Genomic DNA, 23,529 nt, shown 5'->3' with positions numbered 1-23,529 from the left:
CAGACATGAACCGGACTGAAAGGCTGTGACGGTATTTTACGGGAGCTGTGCAGAAACCTGAAAGAACAACATATAGAGGAGTGGACCAAAAGCAGCAGTCAACAGCATCAGGCTTTTATTGGTCACTACACAGTAAAACAAATAATTATAAAGCCACACATCAACATACTTACAGTCTGAATACAGGCACATTTCTTTCGTTTGAACTCCTTCCCATTAACATGCTTTTGGCCATCACCGGTGGGCAGAGAAAAATCCAGCACTGATGTTCCATCCAGCAATCAGAAAGCTCTTTTAGCTCCGGTTTTGGTCTCCACCACCTCGAGTATGTTTTTCCCCCCCTTCAGTTAAACAGTCGGTCTCTAAACGCTGTTTTTTCTTTCTTTAATTGGGAAGTTACAGTCTGACACCACAAAACATTTACAAACCAAACTTTTTATGCACAAAAACCACAAAATCATCTGATTCAGTACTGACATAAAACACTGCTAAATTGATTTAGCAAAAACATTTTTTATTCATTTATAGTTTTATTATTTTTTTATTGTAACGACGCTTCTTTGCAATACATCCTGTCCCAGTTGAAAGCCGGTTTATTTCCTGTTTGTTAAATGGTTCCACGTGTGTGTTGCAACCATGAAAAACTTGCCAAATCTTCTCTGCCGGTGTCAAACAGCTCATTCTCATGAAGTACTGACACATACGAGAAGTAAAACAACTATTTTTTGGCCTTCTTTCTTTTCTTTCTTTCTTTTTTTTGGTTACATTATTTTTCCAGGATCGCTGACTGTGGAAGGGGGATTAAACTGCTATTTTAAAAAGATCTTTATAGTCTTCTCTTTAATTTGGTTAAGCATGCTGAACCCCTCTGAAAACAAACAAGCATAAAACTGTTCAAAACAAATTTAAGGGGGTGAGAACTGATGCTTCCCCCTCTGGGCTTACACACGGCTGACCGCTCGTATGTTCTCGCAGCCCTCAACACTTCCCTTTCAAACCAGGTTATAATACTTTTCATTGAAAAAACGCATTGTCGTACAGTAGACGCAGATGTACAAATACACGGGATAAAAACACACAGCAGGTAACAAACAACACGTCAGTTAATCAGTGATGGAGATGCTGCAGAGCTTCATTCAGTGATCTGCAGAGACACGAACGGCTCATTAGGAACACTGATGGAAGTGAAACAGTGTTAACCTCTACTTCGTCCAAGCGTAACTCACCATGGCGACCTTGCTGGTCTGTTCGCGAGTTCGAATCCTCAGCTTGTTGACGGTCGTCTCGGCGATATCTGCTCTCTCCTCGGCTTCGTCCAGCTCGTGTTGGACTTTGCGGAAACGTACAGTACTGCAGCTCACCTGCTCCTCCTGGTGGACAAAAAGACGATCCCTTTTAAATAGATGTTATTTTATATGGATTAGAGCAGCTCTAAAAAGAAAAAAGTCCCTTTTAAGAGGAAGAGACCTCCAGCAGAACCAGGCTCAAGGACGGGCGGCCATCTGCCGTGACCACTGAGGGGCGGGGCTTTTCTGGGTTGCTCTCTGTTGATGTCAGTGTTTGCATGTCAGAATATCAATTAGTAAATGCAAACTGTGCATTTACTAAAAGTCCCAAATATCTGTGGTGCTCAGGAAATGACTGTACTTTCATGAAGGGTGGCGTGGGTTGACTACACAGGTAAGCACACTAATTGTTCTAAAAACAAGCAAATAAAAAATGAAATAATAAATGCTGTTTTTGTTTAAAGAAAATCTCCCAGGATCATGTTTTTTTAAGGGTAATCTTGAAAATCTGAACATGCTGATTATGATCTAAATTTTCCTTCTGTGTTGTCTATGCAGGAAACGTCCTGCTAGTCATTTGTATATTTTATGTACACTCAACAAAAATATAAACGCAACACCTTTGTTACTGCTCCCATTCCCCATGGGATGGACGTAGAGACCTAAAACCTAAAAGACCTAAAAGTTTTTTGCGCTATTGGGGGTCTGGGGACCCAGAACCGGTCAGTATCTGGTGTGACCACCATTTCTCTGAAAGGCCTGTGGAGACGGCTTATGGTTGAGAAATGAACATTCAATGCACGGGCGACAGATCTGGTTGACATTCCTGCTGTCAGCATGCCAATTGCACGCTCCCTCATTGCTTGTGGCATCTGTGGCATTTTGCTGTGAGACAAAACTGCACATTCCAGGGTGGCCTTTTGTTGTGGGCAGTCTGAGGTACACCTGTGCACTACTCATGATGTCAGATCAGCATCCTGATGTGGCACACCTGTGAGGTGGGATGGATTATCTCAATATAGCAGATGTGCCCACTACCACACATTTGGACTGATTTGTGACCACTGTTTGGGAGGGATGGTTATATTGTGTATCTGGAATGAATTTTAGGTCTCTACGTCCATCCCATGGGGAATGGGAGCAGTAACAAAGGTGTTGCGTTTATATTTTTGTTCAGTGTATGTTTATGTTTACATACTTGCACATGTTTCACATTAAAAGCTCAGACGTGAGTCCCTCTGTGGAGCGATATTGACTTTATAGAAATAAAAAAGATGTTTTTTAATCATTTTGATGCTGATTTGCATTGTATTGACGAGAGCATTACTGAACACTCACAGCGTTCTCAGCTTGTCTCTTGTAGCTCTTCACTTTGGCTTGCAGCCTTTCAATCAGCTCCTGCATCCTGAGCAGAGTCTTTTTGTCCTCCTCTGACTGCACGAAAGCACAAAGATCCAATGAAAACACAGAAGACGGGACCAACATCTGTATGACAGCAGCAGCTGGATGCAGTGAGGACCTCACACCTGGTACGTCAGCTCCTTCACTTTCCTCTCGTAGCGTCGAACCCCCTTCTGATACTCCTCGCTCTTCTTCTGCTCCAAAGTCAGCTCCGTCTGCAGCGCCCTCACCTGCACACACAGCAGCTGATTTACTTCCTGCTGGTTACCTGTTACTGATATAGAGGAGCAAAACTGCCAAAACCAAGCATGAATAAATAATTCAATGACTCAGTAAAAAATATGCATGCATCAATTAATCTATGACAAAAGGTAAAATCAAATGTAAAAATGACCAATAAGAGGAATTGATTTAAAAAAGGAAAATTGAAAAACAAAGTATCAAATGATGTTGCATTTTATAACTTAATGTCTTTTTATTATCAAGTGCATTTTTTAGTGCGTTTAATAGTGCGTTCAGTTTTGGATTTTTTTGAGTCATTTACTTTTTCAGTTTTCATTTTTAATGATATTGGGGCAAGCAGAGGAATCTTAGCAACAAATCCTCCCTCAGAGACTGAGCTTGCTGTTCCTCCCCAAACAGGTCAGGAGAGTTTTTAATTAAACACGTGCTGCACCGCGCTCCCGAGCGTCAACAACAACATAACCGACCTCACTCCTGGTAAAACGGTAACTGTCAGTGACTTTGTACCGCTGTATAAACAGGACAGTTAAACGTCATGTAACCGTAAGCAATAAAACAAGAACATCTTAACAGCAGCACGTGTCCCAAGGCATGATGGGAGATAACTGGCCGCTCCCCCAAAACACAACAATACTTTAGTTCATACAGTGCCAGTTTACAACAACAGCCACATGAAAGTGTTTTATACTGTAGGCTTAAACCTCAACAGTCAAACAACCCTCCTGTGAGCCAGCACCTGGCAACAGTGGGAAGGAAAAACTTCCTTTTAACAGGAAGACACCTCCAGCAGAAGGTTTTAGCAAGTTTATGCATGCTGCGTGCCTACATTGTTATGCAGCAGATGCCAGTAGAGGAAAATTGTTCCCAGCACAAATATTCTTTGGCAATTACTTTTTTGATAAACCTCAAATAAAGATGTTTTAAAGACTCTTGGCAGAGGCACTTTTTTTCTGTAAATGCGCTTTTTTGGAAACTGACCTAAGAAGTTACTCAGACGTTTTGGGGTTTTATTTATGTAATGCATGTAACACATCCACCGCTGTATAGAAGAGTATCTGTATGACAGAAACAAGGAAAAGTAGAAAGTGTCCTTGTTAAACTACCAGGTGTTGCAGTGAAACTTGATTTAACTGACAGTGAGAAACAACTCTGTGACTGAGTTTTCACTCACTGTTGTCTCCAGTTTGTGAAGTTGTTTCTTTCCTCCCCTCAGAGCCATCTGCTCCGTTTCATCCAGTTTCACCTGCAGTTCTGTCAGAAGAACATAGATGCTGGAAAAACACGGTGACATCTGCAGGTGAACTATGTGAACAAGTTATCATCTACAAGTGAGGAAATACGAATATACAGTATACTGTGCGTGTTCAGATAACCCAGATAACAAATGTGCCAGAAAGCAAACAGACAAGAAGTCTGTGCTTTTGTTTTGGCGAGCTAATTTCTATTGTTTCTATTAACCTACCATGACAACAGGTGACATCACAGTCGATACATGCATTTATTTTTGTCAGTAGTGTTATTGTACCTTTTACAGTAGACTCCATATTCTTCTTCATTCTCTCCAGCATAGTGCTGCTGTCCTGCTCCTTCTTCAGCTCCTCCGCCATCATGGCCGCCTGGTGAAGCACAAACATTAACAGGATTCTGGTAATAAGTATTAGAGGCTGACAGAGTGTGTGATGGATGCATGAATCGCAGCTTTATGGGGTAAATAAATGATTAAGAAATGCTAAAACGTCTGAGTTATTAATAAAGTTTTCCAGCATCAAACTCGGTTAACATGTGATGAAAACTACAATTTAACAGCAGCAATGGTTTTGATCAGGGATCAAAGGTCATGGGTCAGGACTAACATCACCGATGGCCTTTTTGGCCTTCTCCTCAGCATTGTGACTCTCCTGCATCGCCTCGTCCACCTCTCCGGTCAGCACAGACAGGTCAGCCTCCAGCTTCTTCTTCTGGTTCATGAGGCCCGTGTTCTAAAACAGGAAGTCATCAAACCGTCTGTCATGATGAAATGCTCATATTTCAACATGATTGTATTTGATGTGCCGTAATTAATTAACCTGTGCAGCGAGCAGGTTAACTCTCTCTGACACCTCCACCAGCTCATGTTCGGCCATCTTGCGGGTGCGGTCAGTCTGTTCCAGGACCCCCCGCAGCTCCTCCTCCTCCGCTGACATCAGCGAACACCTCCGCTCCAGGAGGGCGATTTGCTCTCTGAGCTGATTGGTCAGCTGGACTTTTTCTTCTAGCTCCACCTGCTGCTCTTTAACCTGCGATAGAGTTCAGCACAGAAAGGTTGGTTTACATGTTATATCATTTGCCACTAGGGGGCGGAGCTTTGTTTTGGTTGAAGTTTTCACTTCTGCTGCATTTTTCAGTCCATGATTGATGTGATAATGAAGCACAGTGCGGTCAGTAAATAGCACATCCCTGGACACTGTTTTTACTCATCATTCTGATGTGAACAGGTGAGGGTACCTGTATCTGCAGGTGTCTCATGATCCTCTGGCTCTCTGCTCGTTGCCTGTTGGCGTTTCCCAGCTGAATCTCCATCTCGTTCAGGTCAGACTCCATCTTCTTCCTCAAACGAACCGCCTCGCTACGATGACGAATTTCTGCCTCCAAATTGGCCTGCATAGTCTCCAGGGAACGCTGCTGGCTCCCCCTGGTGGACAGCATTGGAGTTACCTCTCCATCAACACTAAGGTTGCAGTTGTCAGTTCTTTCTCTGGTTATGAACCTTTTTTTTCCTGGTATGACTGGTTGAGGCAGACCCTACACAGGGAAAGAGCTGCTGTGGACTCCGTACTTATGTGCCTTAGGACGAGGCTTTAACAGAAATATAGACAGTCACTGCTCGCTGCACTTACAGGCCGTCCATTCAGTGCAGAGCCTTCTATGTAGCTCGCCAGCTAACAGTAGCTAACAGTAGGAAGAATAACCTGGACCAGAAGCACTGCTGGCCTTCTGCCGCCCCTCAGTGGAGAGCGTGCTCTCCTCCTGCCTGGTGTTTGGTATGCAGGGACCACAACTGACAACAGGAAGGCTGTGCAGAGGGTACAGCCCAAAAAAATCATTGGCTTCCCTCTGCCTCGCCAGATCCTCCTGTCTCAGGAAAACCAGGACCATCACAGGTGACCCCTCGCACCCCGCTCACCACCTGTCTGACCCACTGCCCTGTGGTCAGCGCCTCAGGTCAATCTGGCCCCACGCCTACCTCCAGACTCACTAACAGCTTCTTCCACACAGCAGTTTTTCCTTTGCACTTCACTTTCAAGCATTCTCCAATGACAATAAAAGCCTATTAAATTTAATTCTATTCTATTCTATTCCATATATTAAGCCCCTTTCAGTCTGTTATTAATATATTTATTACCTGAGGCTGTCGATCTCCTCCTCTTTCTCTGCAATCTTTCGGTCCATCTCTGCCCTTATCTGCTCCAGCTCCATCTGATATTTCAAGATCTTGCTTTCCTCATGTTCCAAGGTTCCCTGATCAATGGAAAGGTAACAGTTCAGGCAATAAAGACTTTATAGATAATTGATTACAGCAGCTAATTACCTCTGCTTCCTCCAGGGCAGCTCTAATGTCGCTCTTCTCCACATCGAGGATCTTCTTCATCCTCTCCAGCTCATGGATCGTCTTCCCTTCCTGACTGATCTGATCTGTCAGATCCACAATCTCCTCTAGAGATATATAAAGAAAACACTTTGATACACTGGAATTTAATCCCTTAACTCCCACAATATTAAAAAAGGATTAAAAAATTGAAGTCGTTTGTTCGCTGGACTACAACTTCTCTTCACATCATGATATTCTCCATGATATTGAGCTTGTAAGACCAGGTCCCTGAAATGAAGATACCAGTGTGATTGTAGTAAGTTAAGAGGACAGGGGAGGGACTGCAGTACCCTGCAGGTTCCTGTTTTCTCGTTTAATCGTCTCCAGCTGGTCCAGAGCTTCTTCATAGCAGTTCTTCAGTTTGAAGAGCTCAGTGCTCAGACTGCGAGACTCTTTCTGTGAGGCCTCCAGCTCCATCTGACACTCGTCAAACTTCAGCTTCCAGTCACTGAGCACCTGCATCAAACCAGTGCACACATTTGTTTCTGAGCACACCTACTTATGGGCATTAAAGTGTAAATCTCCACATGGGGAATCGTGCCATATGTCTGACCATGTCAAAGTTGCGTTGCCTCTTGTCCAGAGCCAGAGCTGCAGCGTTGGAGCGCTCCAGTTGGACCATCAGGTCTTCCATCTCTATCTGCAGACGCTGTTTGGTTTTCTCCAGTGAGGAGCACTTGGCCTGAGACGCCTCTGCAACTTCTTCGAGAGTCTGCAGTCTCACGACCAGTTTCTTCCTGCAAATACAACAATTCAACTTATTAAACGTTACCAGTCTAAAGTCAGTAGCTGCTTTGAAGGAAACTGGATAAAGAATTTAAACTGTGGTCTTTGCATTCTCCTATAATGTGTTAGTATGGCACCTCAGAGTGACGTGCAGCTACAGCAGTGTTGTCTTACTTTGCTTCCTCCAGCTCCTCTATCCTCAGCACAGCATCAGTCTCATACTTTGCTTTCCACTGAACCACCTGACTGTTGGCTGTAGACAGCGCCCTCTGCAGTTCCGCCTTAGCTTCCTGCTCCTCCTCCAGCTGTTCTCTGAGAAGGCTGCAGTCGTGTCGGGATGCCTGCACCGCATGAGCCAGCGCCACGCGAGCCTGAAACACAGACACAGGATACATTTGTTCCAATAAAATACCTTCAAAAAGGTATTAATAAGAGCACTGAAGTGACCTGATGTGTTACAAGTGTAAGAGTTAAGTATTACTTTGCTCTCCTCCTCCAGCCGTTTCTTCATATCCTCAACATTCTGGCAAGCGCCCACCTTCAAGCGCTGGAGCTGAGCGATCGTAGCGTCTCGCTCCTCCAGACGACGTCTGTACTCGGCTGAAAAGGCGACAGCCAAACGTACATGAGTACGATAAGCTTGCTGCATCTTAGACATCAGATATTCATTTACCATTTTTACAAATTGTATTTTTTTGTTGGCGTGTTTACTAAGAATCGTGGACAAAACATAAGCACAGATTCAAAAACTTTCATCGTTTCAGATCAAACATAAAATGATGTTGGACCTTTTTATGACTCAGAGGACAGAACACTATCAAGAACAACCCTCCGATACTCAAATTATCCACCAGTGCGATAGGTCACTATTTACTACTGTTAGTGCGGGACGGCGTGATGACTCCATGAAGTCAATTACCACATCAAAAAAAGTCGTGGGTCATTATCAGCAGAGGTTTCAGGTAAAACCATTGTGAGACCTTGCCTCACCCTGTCATGTGACCTATTGAGATCACCTGACGCCAGATGTGAGTGAAGACTAATGTGCCTGGGAAGGAATCTCAAAGCTGCATTGTAGGTGACTGACAGGCACTTCCTGTCATTTAGATCCTAACAAGGGCTGCATGTTTGTAATCTAAAGTAAATACAGAAAGTTTTTACTTTTAAGGTGTTTCATCAGTTGAGCCTGAAATTCTTTTTTTAAATGGAAAAATGGGGAAAATCTAACAGGAAATTTTTGATGAAGGTGTAGAAACCAATGCATCGATGTTGGGAAACTAAAGAAGTTCAGTTTTTAAAAGTTGCAAAATCTTCTACCAGTGGTTCCTATTTCAGCCATGATTGTAGTGATGGACATCATCACTAGCTTTAATAAGCTTATATTAACATTTTATGACCTTCTACTTGTCCTGTTAGCAAAGCTTAAGCTGAGAGGGAGAGGAATTTATGCCATCTCAATAATTCTCCATCACCTTTCGCTGTCAATTAATGTTTAATATTATTATGTTGATCACTAAAGAAATCATTTTAAATGCTTTTTTCTATAGAGTACGCTTTAAGCATTTGTCCTAATAATCCTAACACAACAGACAGGAAGGTGAGGACATCCACACAGAGTGCTGCAAGATGTAGGAGAAAGAAAATTCATGCAGCCTAAAATCAGGTGTTCAGATCTGTAGAATCAGTGTCGGGTGTGTCAGTGTGCTGTACTGGTTTCTGTGACTGCTCGTGCTTTCTGAGCGTTGACTTCAGACAGCTGTCTCTGCAGCTCGTCTGCTCTGCTCCTGCTTTCATTCAGCTGGTCCTCATAAACCCTGCACATCTTCTCCACAGCAGCCTGCACACAAAGATCAATCAACAGAGAAGTCACAGTTAATGTGGTCTAAGAAACACGATCAACGTGCGGTGGTTACAATGTGACCAAATCTGGTCGCACTGCACTGCATTAACATGTTTCACCTCCTCACAGGTTTAAAGTGTAAACAGGTCAAGAGCACGAACCACCTTGTTTTGTGTCCCATCATCAGTTCTTTTGCAATAACGCTGCTTAAAGGAGGACAAAGCTGTCAGAGCATTGGAAATGGCCTCTGGGCAGATTAAGATCAAGGATGAGAGGCAGCACTGTACCCAGCTCTGTTACTGCATCCATGGCAGCATAAACAGGGCCAGCAGGACTCAACATGACGAGTAGACTGACACTGATGAACCTGGTGGAGTGGCCCCTTAAGCAGGAGGTCTGTTCCTACCTTTGACCTGGAGAGCTGCTCCACGCTGGCAGCCAGGTCATCAGCCTCCAGCCGGAACTCCACCTTCTCCTTCTCCAGCTTCTGTTTGACTCTCTGCAGAGCATCTATCTGCTCGCTGAGCTCCGTCACCATGTCCGAGTGCTTCTTCCTCAGGGTGGCTGCTGTTGCTTCGTGGTGAAGCCCCGCCTCCTCCAGCTCCCGCCGCAACTTCAGGAAATCTGCCTCTCGCTTCCTGTTCAACAAAGCAGTATTTGTGATAATCTGGGCAAATCTCAGTATTGAGATACTAATCCATCCACTGTCGAACTCTAAAGGTAGGAATCTACATCTGCATGTAATCTTTAAGGGGTTTCTCTGACATACAGCTAGAGCTGTGTTCTTGAGATCACCATATTAGTCTCAACGCCTCACAGGAAATACCTGTGCATACAATGACCATGTTATTTTAAAACAGCCATCATTTGAGCGCTTTGTATATGACCGAAAGTAAGGGTCACCTCTAACGTAGCTACTGTGGCTCTGACTAACTGACCCCTAATGGATCCCTTTGATGGAAGTTAGAAATCACCAAAGCCCATTTTAACCTGTTGAGGGCGATCTGAGCCGCTGAGGCTCCTCCTGCCTCCTCCAGCTTCTCTCCCAGCTCCTCCAGTTCTTTGGCAATGTCGTTCCTCTGTCGTTCCGCCTTGGAACGCCATGCCCGCTCCGCCTCCAGGGCCTCCTCCAGCTCCTCGATACGAGTCTGAGGAGGGCAAGTACAAAACAAACTACAGCAGCAGCAGTGAAGAAGAGGAAGCTGAATAAGATCCTCTCTGCACCAACCTGAAGCTCTTTGATCTTCTTATGAAGCTGAGCAGCCAGACTCTGCTCATCCTCCAGTTTTGACTGAAGCTGCACCAACTCAAAGTCTTTCCTTTAGAGAAGGGTGAAGAGAGAAAAGCATTTTGTAGGGATTGACAGTAATAAAGTACCTTTTTTCAGTTAAAATGAGCCCTTTCAGCTAAACATTTATATTCCAAAACTCTAGACATTTCTCCTACTTTCTCAGTCTCTCTTCCTGCTCTTCCTTCTGGTTTTCCAGGTCCCTCACTGAGTCCATGGACAGCTTCAGATCCCCCTCTAATTTCCGTTTGGTTCGTTCCAGATCGGTCCGCACCTTCTTCTCCAGCTCCAGCGAAGTCTCAACCTGCACATGAGTTAGAAACCAGTAATAACAGCAGGGAACATTACAGGTCTTTTCTGGACCAGTGCTAAACAAGCTTTCAAAAGTTGGTTGTAGAAATTCTTTTGGGTATTTCAGTGATTGTTTAGGGACAGAGAATTAACAACCTGCAGGGTTGAAAAAGAAATCTGCCAAAAGCCCAGACCTGTGGCGTCCACTTGAAGCTGGCTTCAGAAATAAGTCAAAGCTCTAACACACTCCTGTGCTGAAATGTTCAGCTTCACAGCAGAAGTAAACATGTTTACTCTATCGTGATGCTGTATGAGTGAAAGTTTTATCCACTCGTTTGGATTTTGTTAAGGTTGGGGTGAGATGCTAATGACCAGCTAATGCTAGCAGGTTTGAAACAAACAGACACATTTCTGCTAATTAAATAACAGAAAAGCAAAATACTAGAATTTTACTCAGAAAAGCTGAAGCATGGATACAAGGACTCCACAGCAACACTGATTATTTTTCAGTTCATTCCATTCAAGTGCTACGAAAGGTGCAAACAACACAAACACAGGGGAATTGTCCATTTCAGAGACAGGTGAGCGTGGCAGTGGTTATCGGTGATCGGTTACAGCTACCCATGTTGGAGAAGGTAACGTGAGACGTGTACGGGGATAGAGGGATGGCAGTGTGTTTCAAAGCTGATATCCCATAAACAGCAAACTGCACAGCGTGGAGTGTGGATGATAAAAAGCCCCACAGGTCAGAGGATGTTCAGTGTGAACCATCCCTTCAAGACGCTTTATCTGAGTTTTCATATGAAGATTTTTCTCAACACTAAAACTTAAAAACAAATGAAAAAGTTACCTGAATAAACTTCAGGTAATTCAATTTTATTTATTCAGCACAGGTTCAACCAGTCGTCTCAAGCTGCTCATCCTTCCACTCGAGTGCCATAAATAACAGTTTATATTGCAGCCTACTGTCAGACATCCAGGAATATCTCTCCTTACACTGTCCACTTGCTGCTCCAGTCGAGCTTTGGCCTTGGCCAGCATGTTGACTTTGTCCTCCTGCGCCTGGAGGTCATTCAATGCCTGCTGGTGAGCTTCCAGCAGGGCAGCCTTCTCTCTGCTCAGAGATGCTATGGATTCATCTAGAACAGACATCTCCTGTGATAGGTTCTTCACCTGCATGGAGAGAAAAAACAAACATTATTCTGTGAGTGAGGGAAGTGATGGAAAGCAGCACTGATATGGTCTCTTTTGGGGAACAAACCTTGTTCTCAACCCCATGTCTCTCTTTCTCCACTTTAGCCAGGGTCATCTCCAGGTCATCCACGTCTCTCTTCAGCGATAACACCTCGTCCTCCAGCTGACGCTTCTTGGACGTCAGCGTGGAGCTCACCTCCTCCTCATCCTCCAGGCGCTCCTGCATCTCCTTCAGCTTTGACTCCAGAGAGATTTTAGACTGAATCAGCTGGTTGCAGCGGTCCTCAGCATCCATCAGGTTGTCCTGCTCCTGGATTGTTTGGATACAAAAAGTTATTTAAATATATGAGGCCAGTCTGCATATCAGAAGCTAACAGCTGTAATATGGACAGGGTATATTAAAAATTATGAACAAGTGCATAAAATTCTTGCATAATGGACTACGCAGTATACAGAGTGACTAAAATTGTGCTCGTATGACTGCACATGTTCCATGACCACTAAAACAATGAGAGTTTGTTTATTGGTGGGTGCTTAAACCCACAGAGGGTTTGCTGAGGCTAAAACAAGCACCCAGAATAAAGGAATCAACATATTTTAAATAGCAAAGCAGGAAATATATAACTATGACCTCAGAGGGCGAGAACGCACGATTAAAAGTGACTAAAGAAATCTCCAGCAGAACTACGCTGGGTCTACTACCAGTGGGCAGACGATAAAGAAGAGATTTATAGAGACCACGAACAATAAACAGGACAAAACACGATCTAATGTAGAAAGTAAACCTATGTTAACCTTTTAATGCCCACCAGGTTTCTGCCCTCATTGACTCAGTTCTGTGTTTTCTATTACTCTGTGAAGCCCTGCTGTAAGGATCCTGCTGTGGTGAGCTGGCACCACTCGTTTAAATTTCTCTTACTGCTTGAAGCTGAAGAGCCAGGTCATTTTTCTCCTGAACCAAAGCCACCTGCCGCTCCTCCGCCTCCTTCCGCTTCACCTCCGACCTGATGAAAAAAAACAAACAGAAACATGGCAGGACATCAGACGTCTGTCTGCGTGCAGCTCAGCTGTAGCCCCGATTCAAGCGCCGGCGGATTAACGGACCTGCCGTAGGCCTCTTTTAGTTTCTTGAACTCTTCGTTCAGAGCGGCCAGTTCCTTCTCGACCTGGGCACTCCTGAGCAGCGGACGGAGCTTAAAGAATAATATCATCCACGGCCAAGTCCTCACTGAGAAGAATGCCCTGATGGCAAACTGGATCACCATCACTGCGTCCCTGAGAGGAAGAACAATAAAAAAATCACATCAGCCCCAAAAAACAGGTGATGAGAGTCAAAACAACAGCAACATGCTGCACTAAGCAAAGTTTAAACACCTTGGCATGGTCATATATTCATTAAACTCTGTCAGGTTGCTTTTCTTTCTTACGAATACAACTTCCTTCTTACTTCTGATCAACTTTTCTGGCATCAGCACTTAAAAAGTTTTTAAAGTCTCCTTTTTACTGATTTGTTATCATTCATTCCCCTGATAGATGTGACACTGACCTTTGCAGCATCAGTTTCTGTCGCTCCATCTTCATGAGCTTCCCTCTGCATATGGCCTGAACGGTGGTGAGGATCTGAGACAGACGGTTGTCCCGCATGTCCTCCAACTGACCCAACAGACCCGCCTTAAAGAACACCTGAGACGAAGCAACGGGACCATCAGCTGAACTCCAACAACATAGGTGTCAAAGGCAGGGTAAACTTGAATTTGTTGTACCTTTGTGTGTCCAAACTTGTACTGGCTGTGGTCTATGTCAAGAGAGCCCAGCAGTTTCTCCACAGCCTTCCTGTTGTCCACAAATGAGTCCTCTGGAATCGCAAAAGGGTTCAAGATGCGATAACTGAGAAGAAAAAAAAGTCCATTACTGAAGAGCAACAGCAGATGAAGTAAATAAATATGTGTTAGATATGCAACTCACCGCTGTCTGAACTCAGCGTACAGGATGCGGTTTGGAAAGCCCTTCCTGCAAATCCTGATCCCCTCGAGGACCCCGTTACACCTGAGCTGATGGAGGACCAGGAAGGGATCCATCACACCTGGAAAAACAAAGGAAGGCATCTCAAAAAATAACTTGGAGAATACTTTAACTGTGCAGTCCAACAATATTTTTATTTGGGGCATGGGAAGGAACTAGAATTTCCCTTTCAGTGCAATTAAGTAAAAGTCATTACTTCAGATGGTTTCTTTACAAAATCGAGCATTACGCTAAAACCAAACTGAAAGTGCATCAACAAATGCACGTAGACATAATATGTCTGTTGAGACTTGTAAAGTAGTAACAATATCTTTGGTAATATTTCTGGCACGAGACAATAAAAACACCTTTAGTGGTGCCAAGGTGAAAAACACCTTTTACCCCACCACATACAGGTCATTCATTTAGCAAGTTTATTTTTCTGGGTGAGGACGACTCACAGACACCAGCTGTCAGTAGATACCAGGGTTCGTGGTCTTACCTGGAATCTTGCTCTCATTGGGGATTATGCAGCGCACAAAGTGAGGTTGAGTGCTGCGAAGGTTAGCCATCAGCTTATTAAGATTTTCCTGGAATAAACACACAATTAGTTGAAACCTCTGTCATAGTGTACAGCAGGGGCTAAAGGGTCACATGACAAACTGAGACTGCTGTGGAGGCCCTCTCAGACTTATAAAGAGATCAAATTAAGCTTACTGGTTATGCCCTCCAGTAACAGTCCCAGTTTCTCCTGTGGCACCTTGGGAAAATGAATTGCCCCCCCCCCCCGGTGTACTGTAATGGTGTCTCAGGGGTAGCTGCCAGTCACACCCACCTTGTGCAACTGTGACGCAGTTTGGAAAGAAGCTGCTTTCTTCCTCCTCTGTTTGGTTTCAGCCTTCGGATCAATAGCTAAAATAACACAAAAAAGCAAGACTCAACCCAAACACACTCATATAGTTCAATTCCTTGTTGTAGTTGAACGGTTTTCCATTAAATATTTAGTGAGGCTGGTGTTTTTACGCATATCAGAGCTGATGTAGATCTCAAAAAGTCCAGCCATCAGTTTGTTGGAGGATTTCTGGAAGAGGGCCACCACCGTCTCATTCAGAGGATCTCTGTTCTTGTCCAGCCAGCCTGTGATGTTGTACGGCACCTACAACACACACCAGTCAGTTGAGCTCTGTGACATCAACCTCGGCCAGATCTAACTTGAGAGAGAGGCGTTGCAATCAAAGCGTATTTGCATGACAGACACTCTCAGGTCAAAGAAAATGTCCAGATGTTAGCTTGTAGATGTACCAGATGTTTTTCCCACCTGTCAGTCAACAGTGTCCTTTAAGCTCACTGATAGTTGTTTTAACTGTAGAGCCATCCAGTTCACATTGCTATCAGTTAGTTTCCTTGTTGTCAATACAAGTAACCGAACTTCACTGATGTTCTGTGGCCACTTTGCTGCTGAGCTCTTCTAGCCACTGGGCTCTCATATGACTTAAAGCATAAGCATGATCCTATATAATAAATAACTGGATGTGCATTTATACCAAAATAAAACATCATAAGATTTTTTTTGTCAACTCGAGCTTTTAAAAACAATGCTGAGAATATAACACAATTTTTTTCCATGTTTAAATCTTTAGGATTTTTTGTGTTCCTTATTCAAAGTCACACCCGACCAATTCCCATCCCGACGTTCCCAGCAACATTCTACATGTCCAGAGTTTCAACCCAAGCTCAAGAGTAAAATCAAAAGCTTTATGGCTTCACCTGAAAAGGCCAGAACAACGTCTCCATCACCCCGCTGTAGCTCTGTAGCTTATCTGAGCTAAGACCAAAGTTAAATTGTCCTGATAAAACTGGAGAACTTCACCTTCAAGTAGACTTCAAATGACCAACAACAGAAAAAGTGACTTTATGAAAGGATACCCACCACTCCAGCATAGTGAACCAACTCAAAGTGCGTCTCATATTTGCGCTTCTTGTCTAGACGCGGCCGCTGGAAGTTGGGTGACTTCCCAAGATGGTTGTCGTAAAGTTTGGTTTTAAAGCTGTGGTCCGTGGCCTTGGGGAACATACATTCCTCCTCCATGATGGACAGAATACCCATTGGCTGGACAAAGGAGCTCTAATTAATTCATTTCATATTCACATAGGCTTCATATTGGAATCATCCAATACAACCCATGTAACACGCAAACATACCTTCTCTATGAGGTCTATGCAGGCCTGTAAGTCCAAACCAAAGTCTATGAAGGTCCACTCGATGCCTTCAGCCTTGTACTCTTCCTGCTCCAGGATGAACATGTGGTGGTTAAAGAACTGCTGCAGCTTCTCATTGGTGTAGTTGATGCACAGTTGCTCAAAGTTATTGAACTGCAAACAGAAATGAACCATGTTTTTGGAGTTACTGATCAAAAGATGTTCAATTCTGCAAAATGACCGAACCACGAGTGACACCAAAGAAGAAAAACCCTTTCTCTGAAAAGCTGTCTGCTAGTGTTTCCTGTGCTAGGTTTGAGCTGACGTCTAGGATATCCTTGCTATGATTTCACGATTTTTATTCCAATGGTTGCGCACTATTTTTACAGTAGCATTTATCTTCAAAACATATATTTGGTGTCACTGGAAAGACCTGGACCTTGGCTGGATTTGAAGGTGCTGAAAGTGTCTCTTTGTATTTCCTTTGTACCTCAAAGATCTCAAAGCCGGCGATGTCCAGGACACCGATGAAGTACTGACGAGGCAAAGAAGTGTATAAGGACGAGTTGATACGACCCACCAGCCACTTAAACATGCGGTCATAGGTGGCTTTTGCCAGGGCGGCCACTGCATAGTTCACCTAGACACAAAACACGACCTGTTAGTTTTCCTGGAACCACAGATAAACATGTTTGGAAATTTACAGTTAAGTTTATGTAGTAAGACAGAAAACTTTGATCACCTGTTCTACAGTCTGTCCTTTAACAATAAACTCATTTCCCACTTTCACTCGAGGATTCAACAGGCCTTTCAGCAGGTCAGCAGAGCTGATGCCCATCAGGTAAGCTGCCTTATCTGCACCTTAACACACAAACCACATGCAGGTAATTATCTGAGGTCTCTACCAGCACAGACTAGACATGTTTTTCACAGTTATACAAAAAGATTTAAAAAAAAGGTGAGGACTTGTTCACTTCAATGCCAGATAGTTATAAAGATCAACTACAATGGACCATATGTAACTGATGGCTGTCGCAGCTCAACCACAAGTTCATAATACATCCTCTGAGGTTGTGTATTGTGAGATTTGGGCGAGGTCTGCAGTTAATCCCAGCTCATGACCTTTCGCCTACAATTAGTATTGCATTGGTACTTTCTGTACCTTAACCAAGAAATTGAAATTGAAAAAGTAATTTTTGTTTAAAAAGGCTAAAACTATATTGTTGCTTCGTTATCTTTCCATCATATTCTACCAAAATCCTTTTAATAACACACTGCGAGACAACAGAAAGCTCTGTCCAGGCAGCATCACCTGCATCCATTATACAAACTAACTGTTGTGTCTTTGTGATGGTGTTTAGTGGGTCATACTCTCTGTGCCGTCCGCTTCGGCCTGCTCTTCTCTCTGTTTCTTCTTGAACTTCATGTTACCGAAGTGCATGATGGCTCCAACAATTTTGTAGCAGCCATACTTCTCCTCTGGAGTGAAGCCCAGCGTGTCCATGGCACGCTGCACACAAACATACAGAGTACAGTTTACACACATCATCAGAGAGAGTTTTCTTTGAGACGCTGTGTTCCTCTTACGTCGGTGAGCATCAGTTCCTCTCCGTCACTGATGCTCTCCACCGTGGTCACACCCTGAGAGCAGAAGTGGTAGTCGTAGGGGTTGGTGGTCACCAGCAGCATGTCTGCATCATGAAATTATTTTATCATTAGTTATCACAGTTAACCCTCTCTTTCTTCCCACGCTCCTCACACTGTAAATGGCACGTTTCATATTTTCTGTGGTTACATTTCATAATGTTATTGTTCAGTTATTTGGTAAACAGTGTAACGTGCGGTGGAGATGCAGCTGAGTAGCGAATGAGCAACAGCTTCTGACTTTCCAAAAAGTACTCATTTATTTACAATATCAAAAATAAAAGTGCCACCTCTACCACACATTACTAAAGAGCACACTAGTCCGCGTGCACAAGGGAGCATCCATTACAGGAGGAGTGCGAAGAAGAACAAAAAGGGGGTGACACCAGTCATGAGACAGGAGGCGCCGCCATGTGGTCATACACTGCATTACAACAGCAACTGTTACAACAGGCAAAGACAGCAAACTGTAGTAGCTGCCTCATTGTTTCAGGTCAGTCATATTTGTCGGGGGCGCATAAACCTGCACCAAAGCCTCCCCAGATTGCTGGGTTGATAAATTAGATTTTAAAGACATGCATTGTTTTTGTTGTTCTGCATGTTCTTGGTTTTATTTCTGTTTCTGTTAATAATGCAGTTCTATTAAACGGAGTGTCATTTATATAGCTGGTGTCTTTCATTGGACAGGTTGCAGCACTGGGTAGTTTTTTTGTTTGTTTTTTACCTTGTAATTCTGGCTTATGATTGGACAGGATCTGGTAATAGATGTGGTAGCTTCTCTCTCCTGGTTGCTGGAAAACAACTCTTGACTTTTCTAAAAGGTCTGAGGAAAATAAACACAAACTACGTCACTCATCAGCCAAAGCATCGCGAGACACCCACAACACCTCACAACCTTTCAGTGTCTGACGCTGAGATGTTAGTAACACATCTTGTCTTGCAATACCACTAAGCCATAAAATGAAGTATGCCCAAGAAATGTAAGATATTGGAAACTTGGAGGACTGTATAGTAACTGCTGCATGACTTAAACTGTTCCTCAGTCATTTGTCACAGTGTACTAGGAGTGTTTGGGATGTACCTCTGTTTCCAACAATGCCCCAGAGCTTTTAGTTGTTGAGACAAGTTTCCAGTGAACTAATGTGCTGTTTCAGCCCTTTTTACACCCGCATGCCTTACAAAATTCTACACTAGATGGATGGATGGTTTCAATTAAAACGTATTTGTGGCTGTGTGATAATAAAATGTCATTTGAAAAATGCTGAGTAGAAAGGCTAACATGTTCGGCTAGTGCAGTTTAACTAACAAATTCAAACGTGGAATAACTTTTTGAGAACACTTACAGATGTCGATGTCAGCAGACGCCAGTTTCCCTGTTGGGCCAAAGTGAATTCGGATGAACTTGCCCTGAAGCACACAAATACAAACCCACGGTCTTTACAACACGTCTACACAGAAATCCACATGAGACACAAAGCTGTGTTCTCCACTCCAGCCTTGAGGATGAACTCACAAAGCGGGAGGAGTTGTCATTGCGGATGGTTTTGGCATTCCCAAATGCTTCCATAGCTGGATTAGCTTCAATAATCTGATCCTCTAAAGATCCCTGAATACAAAGAGAAACATTGCAAAGACATATTCCCAGTATGGGTATTTTTTTTCACTATGGACTGGAACAGTTAAGGAAAAGGGAAACTGTTGAGGCGTCTTACTCCTTTTTTCACATTTTCTCCTAGAGCAGCGACGATGGCAAAGTACTGTATCACCCTCTTAGTGTTGACTGTTTTCCCGGCACCTGACTCACCTCTGAAAGGATGGTGTAAAAACAAAGTCAATTTTCAGTTAAACAATTTAAAATATGCCTTTATCAGTGAATGAGAGCAATAACATATTGGTGCTACTTCATCATGACATGTATAAACTACAACTCTGAGGCGAAAGACAGAACGAATACACTGAGGCACATATTAAGTGAGAACATCACTCTCTGTTCTCGGTTTAAATCATGACATTGTGCAGTCACGCACAGGCTTTGAAACCTTCAGCTGAGTGTTTTTGCTATTTCCGTTGAGCTAACTAACTGGATGTAATGAGCGATGGATGGGTCTACAGAAGAAACCACGGCCCTGTGCTCTCCTACAGTAGTGACTAGGGATGTAACACTTCCACAACCAAGACTGGAACCTTGTTTGAAACAACTGGAAGACCTATTGCCATCCCTATGCCATGATACCCATGTGGAGTACAGTTAAATCATGCTAGTCAGATGAGAGCTGTGATGTTTAACGATCACTCAGCTACCAAGAACTGGAAGTAATTCAGAATCCAATCCTGGTATGTGGTTTATACTTTTCTGCTCCTAAAGAAGAACCAAGGTGCCTCAGTATCCCTCAGCCATGTGTTCCTCCAGCTTTCTCTCTTCCTCTTTCCTTTTGGATACCATTCCAGTCTCGACCTAGTGATGTTAATGGTTGGCTTCCCGAGGTTGAGACCAATCCACCTTTAACTGCAGCACGTACTCCTTTCATAGGCAAGATCCTTCCTCATCAAAGTCGATTTGAGTTTTCTGTCAGTGTTTCTCTGTTTGGGTCTGGGGCCCTTTAGCCATATCTCAACCCCCAGGGAGAGGTGGTCCAAATCTGTGTGGCCTCTACCCTTTGACTTGTCTACTATGGGTGTCTCTGTGAACAGAAGTGTAGTTTTGGAGTATTTTGGATACTCATTAGCAACTTTTCGTCATCTCTGCACCATCTTATTTTAAAATTTGGATTTCTACAATACATTTTTTTCAATAAGACCATAAACTCTTGATTGTGACCATCATGAAATATTTACTAAATAATCAAGGGCGTGGCAGAGGCATTCACCCATAGACTTGTACACGACTTTGAAACTAGAGGAGTCTCCCCCTGCTGGCCAGTAGAAAGAATGTTCCTGGTTAACAGCTTTATGCTCTGACCTAGAAGCTACTTCCATCTTTTTATATGTAGTCTGTGGTTTAAATGAAATAAACTGCAAGTTTATATACAGGACATGGTTTGCTTTTCTCATATAATTCCTATTTCCATTTGTATTTTTATTATGATGTCATATTACCGACCGTAATGTTAGACCAGCTGTGCTTCTGACTTACGTGATGAGCATTGACTGGTTCTCACGATCTGTGAGGGAAATAAAACCAAGTGAATAAATATTCAGAAGAGGCAAATGAGCTCAAAGTTTATCCACTAAGCAAAAGATTTATTCACGCATTCACCTAAAGTGGTCCGTACATTGACACCACAAACACAGACTATACCTCTAATGTTTAATTGGAATAAAAGGTGCAGCATAGAAGACATTGTCAACTGGCTGGTTGCCAGGTAACGACTGCAATGAGAAAGCTGACAGCATGGCTGATGAGGCTAAAGGTGACTCACTCTGCAGCAGGTCAGTGTAAGCGTTGTCAGCGATGGCGTAGATGTGGGGCGGCATATCTGCACGGCGCCTCCCTTTGTAGGCTGTCACCACCTCAGGAGTGTAGACCGGCAGCCATTTGTATGGATTGACTGTGACACAGAACAGACCAGAGTAGGTCTGACGCAGAGACACACAGTTAGAAACACACAGTGAGGAAGATGGAAACGTATTTTTGATGGTTGCACATTAGAGTAGATGCTAACATAGATCATCCACATGCTGTATCTCCTCCTCAGGTTGAAGAGGACAGATGCTTCGTTCAGGTGTGTCAACATGGCCATGTCCTCTATCATGTCGAACTTAGGAGGGTTCATTGGCTGGAGGTCGTCTTCTTTTACTATTAGAAACTGAAACACACAAACACACATGAAATTTTAGTTAAACCCCTCAAAGTGAAATTTAACTGTTTGTTTTTTGATTGTGAAATAAGAAAAACAACATTCCACACATTTTAACTCAGGACAGCAAAACGGTGCATGGAAACAAAAGATCAAAAGGAGATGTAGTTTTATTGTGGGGGATAATTGGGGCTTGTGTGTTTCTACTCAACATATTAAATGACTAAATAATAGTAATGAATAAACAGCATATCGAGTAATTAGAATTAGCTGGCTGACTAACCCGTCCGTCTTTGGTCTCCACAGTAGTCTTGTCTCCATTCAGCTCTCTGATCTCCACTTCAGTGTATGCTTCAGTTTCATCGGGCATCCAAATGCGCTTCGTGCCTAAGAGAAATGGATTACATAGCATTTTATTTAGTATGCAGTAGCATATATATATACATACAGCATCTAGACCTATGTACAGAGCAGAGGTTGGAAGTACAAATACTTTGTTACTTTGTTATTTCCTAATTTTCAGGTATCTGTACTTAACTTGAGTATTTATTTTCCTGAAAACCTTTTACTTTTACTCCCTACATTTGAACATGTATATCTGTACTTTCTACTGTTTACATTTTCAAAACTGGCTCCTTACTTCAGACATCAAAGCGATGTGAGCCTAAACAGTAGTGCATGAAAGACAGTACTGTTTGTGTATTAATGACCAGGGTTGCTGCATACTGTGTGTCATAGTCTGGTGTTAAAGTGGGCCTGTGTTTGTTTGTCTTTTTACAAAGGTGAGGAGTGCTCAGGTTAGGAGTACCGGTTTTAAAGAACAGTGTGTGATTGGTGCACAGCTGTGGTGTAGCACAGATTGATTGGAAGTTGGGTGATGATGCTGAGATTCAGTCACTGAATTCCACCTTCATACCTTCTAGTATAAAAACAACATAAACTGTATAGTCTCAGTGTAGAGGATGGAACTCAGCTGAGGCAACTAAACCTCAGAGCAGCAGTACTTAAGCAAAGAAGTTGAATCACTACTTTGACTTTTACTGGAGTAGTTTTTTTACACTAGTATCTTTTCTTATACTTAAGTACAGATTGTCCGTATTTTCCACCTCTGGTGCAGAGAAATATAAAAAGGAAACAGAGACCGTCAAAAGCTTGGCCCTTGGCAGCCAGCTGTTCCAAGTTGGTGAGGCGGAGGTAGTGAGCCGCTTCTCCAAACTCCGCCATGTCCAGGAACCGAGACATCTGAACACACAAACATCACAGATATGAGCATTCATTAAAGATCCTCGGAGGGCTGTTATTTCCCAAACAATGTGGAAAAGATGTGGTACTTTCTGCTTTAAATGTTCTGAAGGCTCATGAGCAAACTTTTAAAGCATTCTCAGACAGCAGCATTTATCACCATGCTAATAAATAACAGTGCTGGCTTTCTTCTGGCTAAGGTAGGGCGACACTGATCCAACTTCTGCACCAACTTCTTCCCGTTCTGTTACGTTGGCTGCAGATATGTTCTGATACAAAGTTCAGATGCTCATTTTCCACCAGTCACACTTGAGAGGACGTGCACCGTCATTGTTTAATGCAAACGTCATCAGTAGATTTCTCATGTAGAGGCTGCGTCTGTTTCTTGAAATTATTTACAGTGAGAAAAAAATAGAACATGCGCACATTTATCTTTCCCGTCATTATAAGCCACGATCATTCATCCCATCGGCTGCACTATAAATCTTTATTTAGCTGCGAGTAAATCCCAGGCATGGACTGAACTAAACTGTGATGTCAACAAATTGGCATGGCAGTCATTCACAGTAGTTCTGGCCTACCTCGCTGCATTACTCAGGCTTTCCAAGAGAGCTAACAGCTGCCACATCAGCTCAAGAGGATCCCTTTGCAAATTCTTCTAGTAAATATAACCCTTCCGTTATCTCCCTTTGTGTGAGTCTGAGTGCCTTAACAAAGACTCACAAGATGAGGTGAAGCGTCTATGTAGC

General features: G+C 43.2%; 1 protein-coding gene across 1 annotated transcript; it reads right to left on the bottom strand.

Annotated features, from left to right (window-relative positions):
- Positions 1-103: 103 nt before the first annotated feature.
- LOC146685214 (myosin-7-like) lies at positions 104-22,780 on the bottom strand. The gene is made up of 45 exons (XM_085442991.1): positions 22,681-22,780; positions 21,822-21,925; positions 21,404-21,547; positions 21,161-21,317; positions 20,875-20,902; positions 19,454-19,547; positions 19,255-19,347; positions 19,085-19,148; positions 18,466-18,564; positions 17,685-17,788; positions 17,469-17,607; positions 16,840-16,958; positions 16,588-16,737; positions 16,101-16,271; positions 15,829-16,008; positions 14,922-15,054; positions 14,734-14,810; positions 14,401-14,488; positions 13,863-13,980; positions 13,661-13,784; positions 13,444-13,580; positions 13,002-13,172; positions 12,817-12,901; positions 11,965-12,207; positions 11,700-11,876; positions 10,571-10,716; positions 10,353-10,443; positions 10,115-10,272; positions 9,531-9,762; positions 8,995-9,121; positions 7,766-7,884; positions 7,459-7,655; positions 7,112-7,295; positions 6,849-7,014; positions 6,499-6,623; positions 6,313-6,428; positions 5,415-5,601; positions 4,997-5,206; positions 4,784-4,909; positions 4,456-4,546; positions 4,102-4,181; positions 2,813-2,917; positions 2,625-2,720; positions 1,227-1,370; positions 104-1,144 (listed from the first exon to the last, which is right to left on the bottom strand). The coding sequence occupies exons 1-45, from the start codon at positions 22,778-22,780 to the stop codon at positions 1,133-1,135; spliced, it is 5,811 nt and encodes a 1,936-aa protein (XP_085299117.1). The 3' UTR covers positions 104-1,132.
- Positions 22,781-23,529: the final 749 nt, after the last annotated feature.

The sequence above is a fragment of the Copadichromis virginalis genome, linkage group LG20 (genome assembly GCF_057382275.1).
Source record: "Copadichromis virginalis isolate Kocher_CV1m ecotype Utaka linkage group LG20, C_Virginalis_male_GT1.1, whole genome shotgun sequence".
NCBI classification, from domain to species: domain Eukaryota; kingdom Metazoa; phylum Chordata; class Actinopteri; order Cichliformes; family Cichlidae; genus Copadichromis; species Copadichromis virginalis.
Note: the sequence above shows the minus strand (reverse complement) of the source record. Positions and strands in the feature narration are given on the sequence as shown.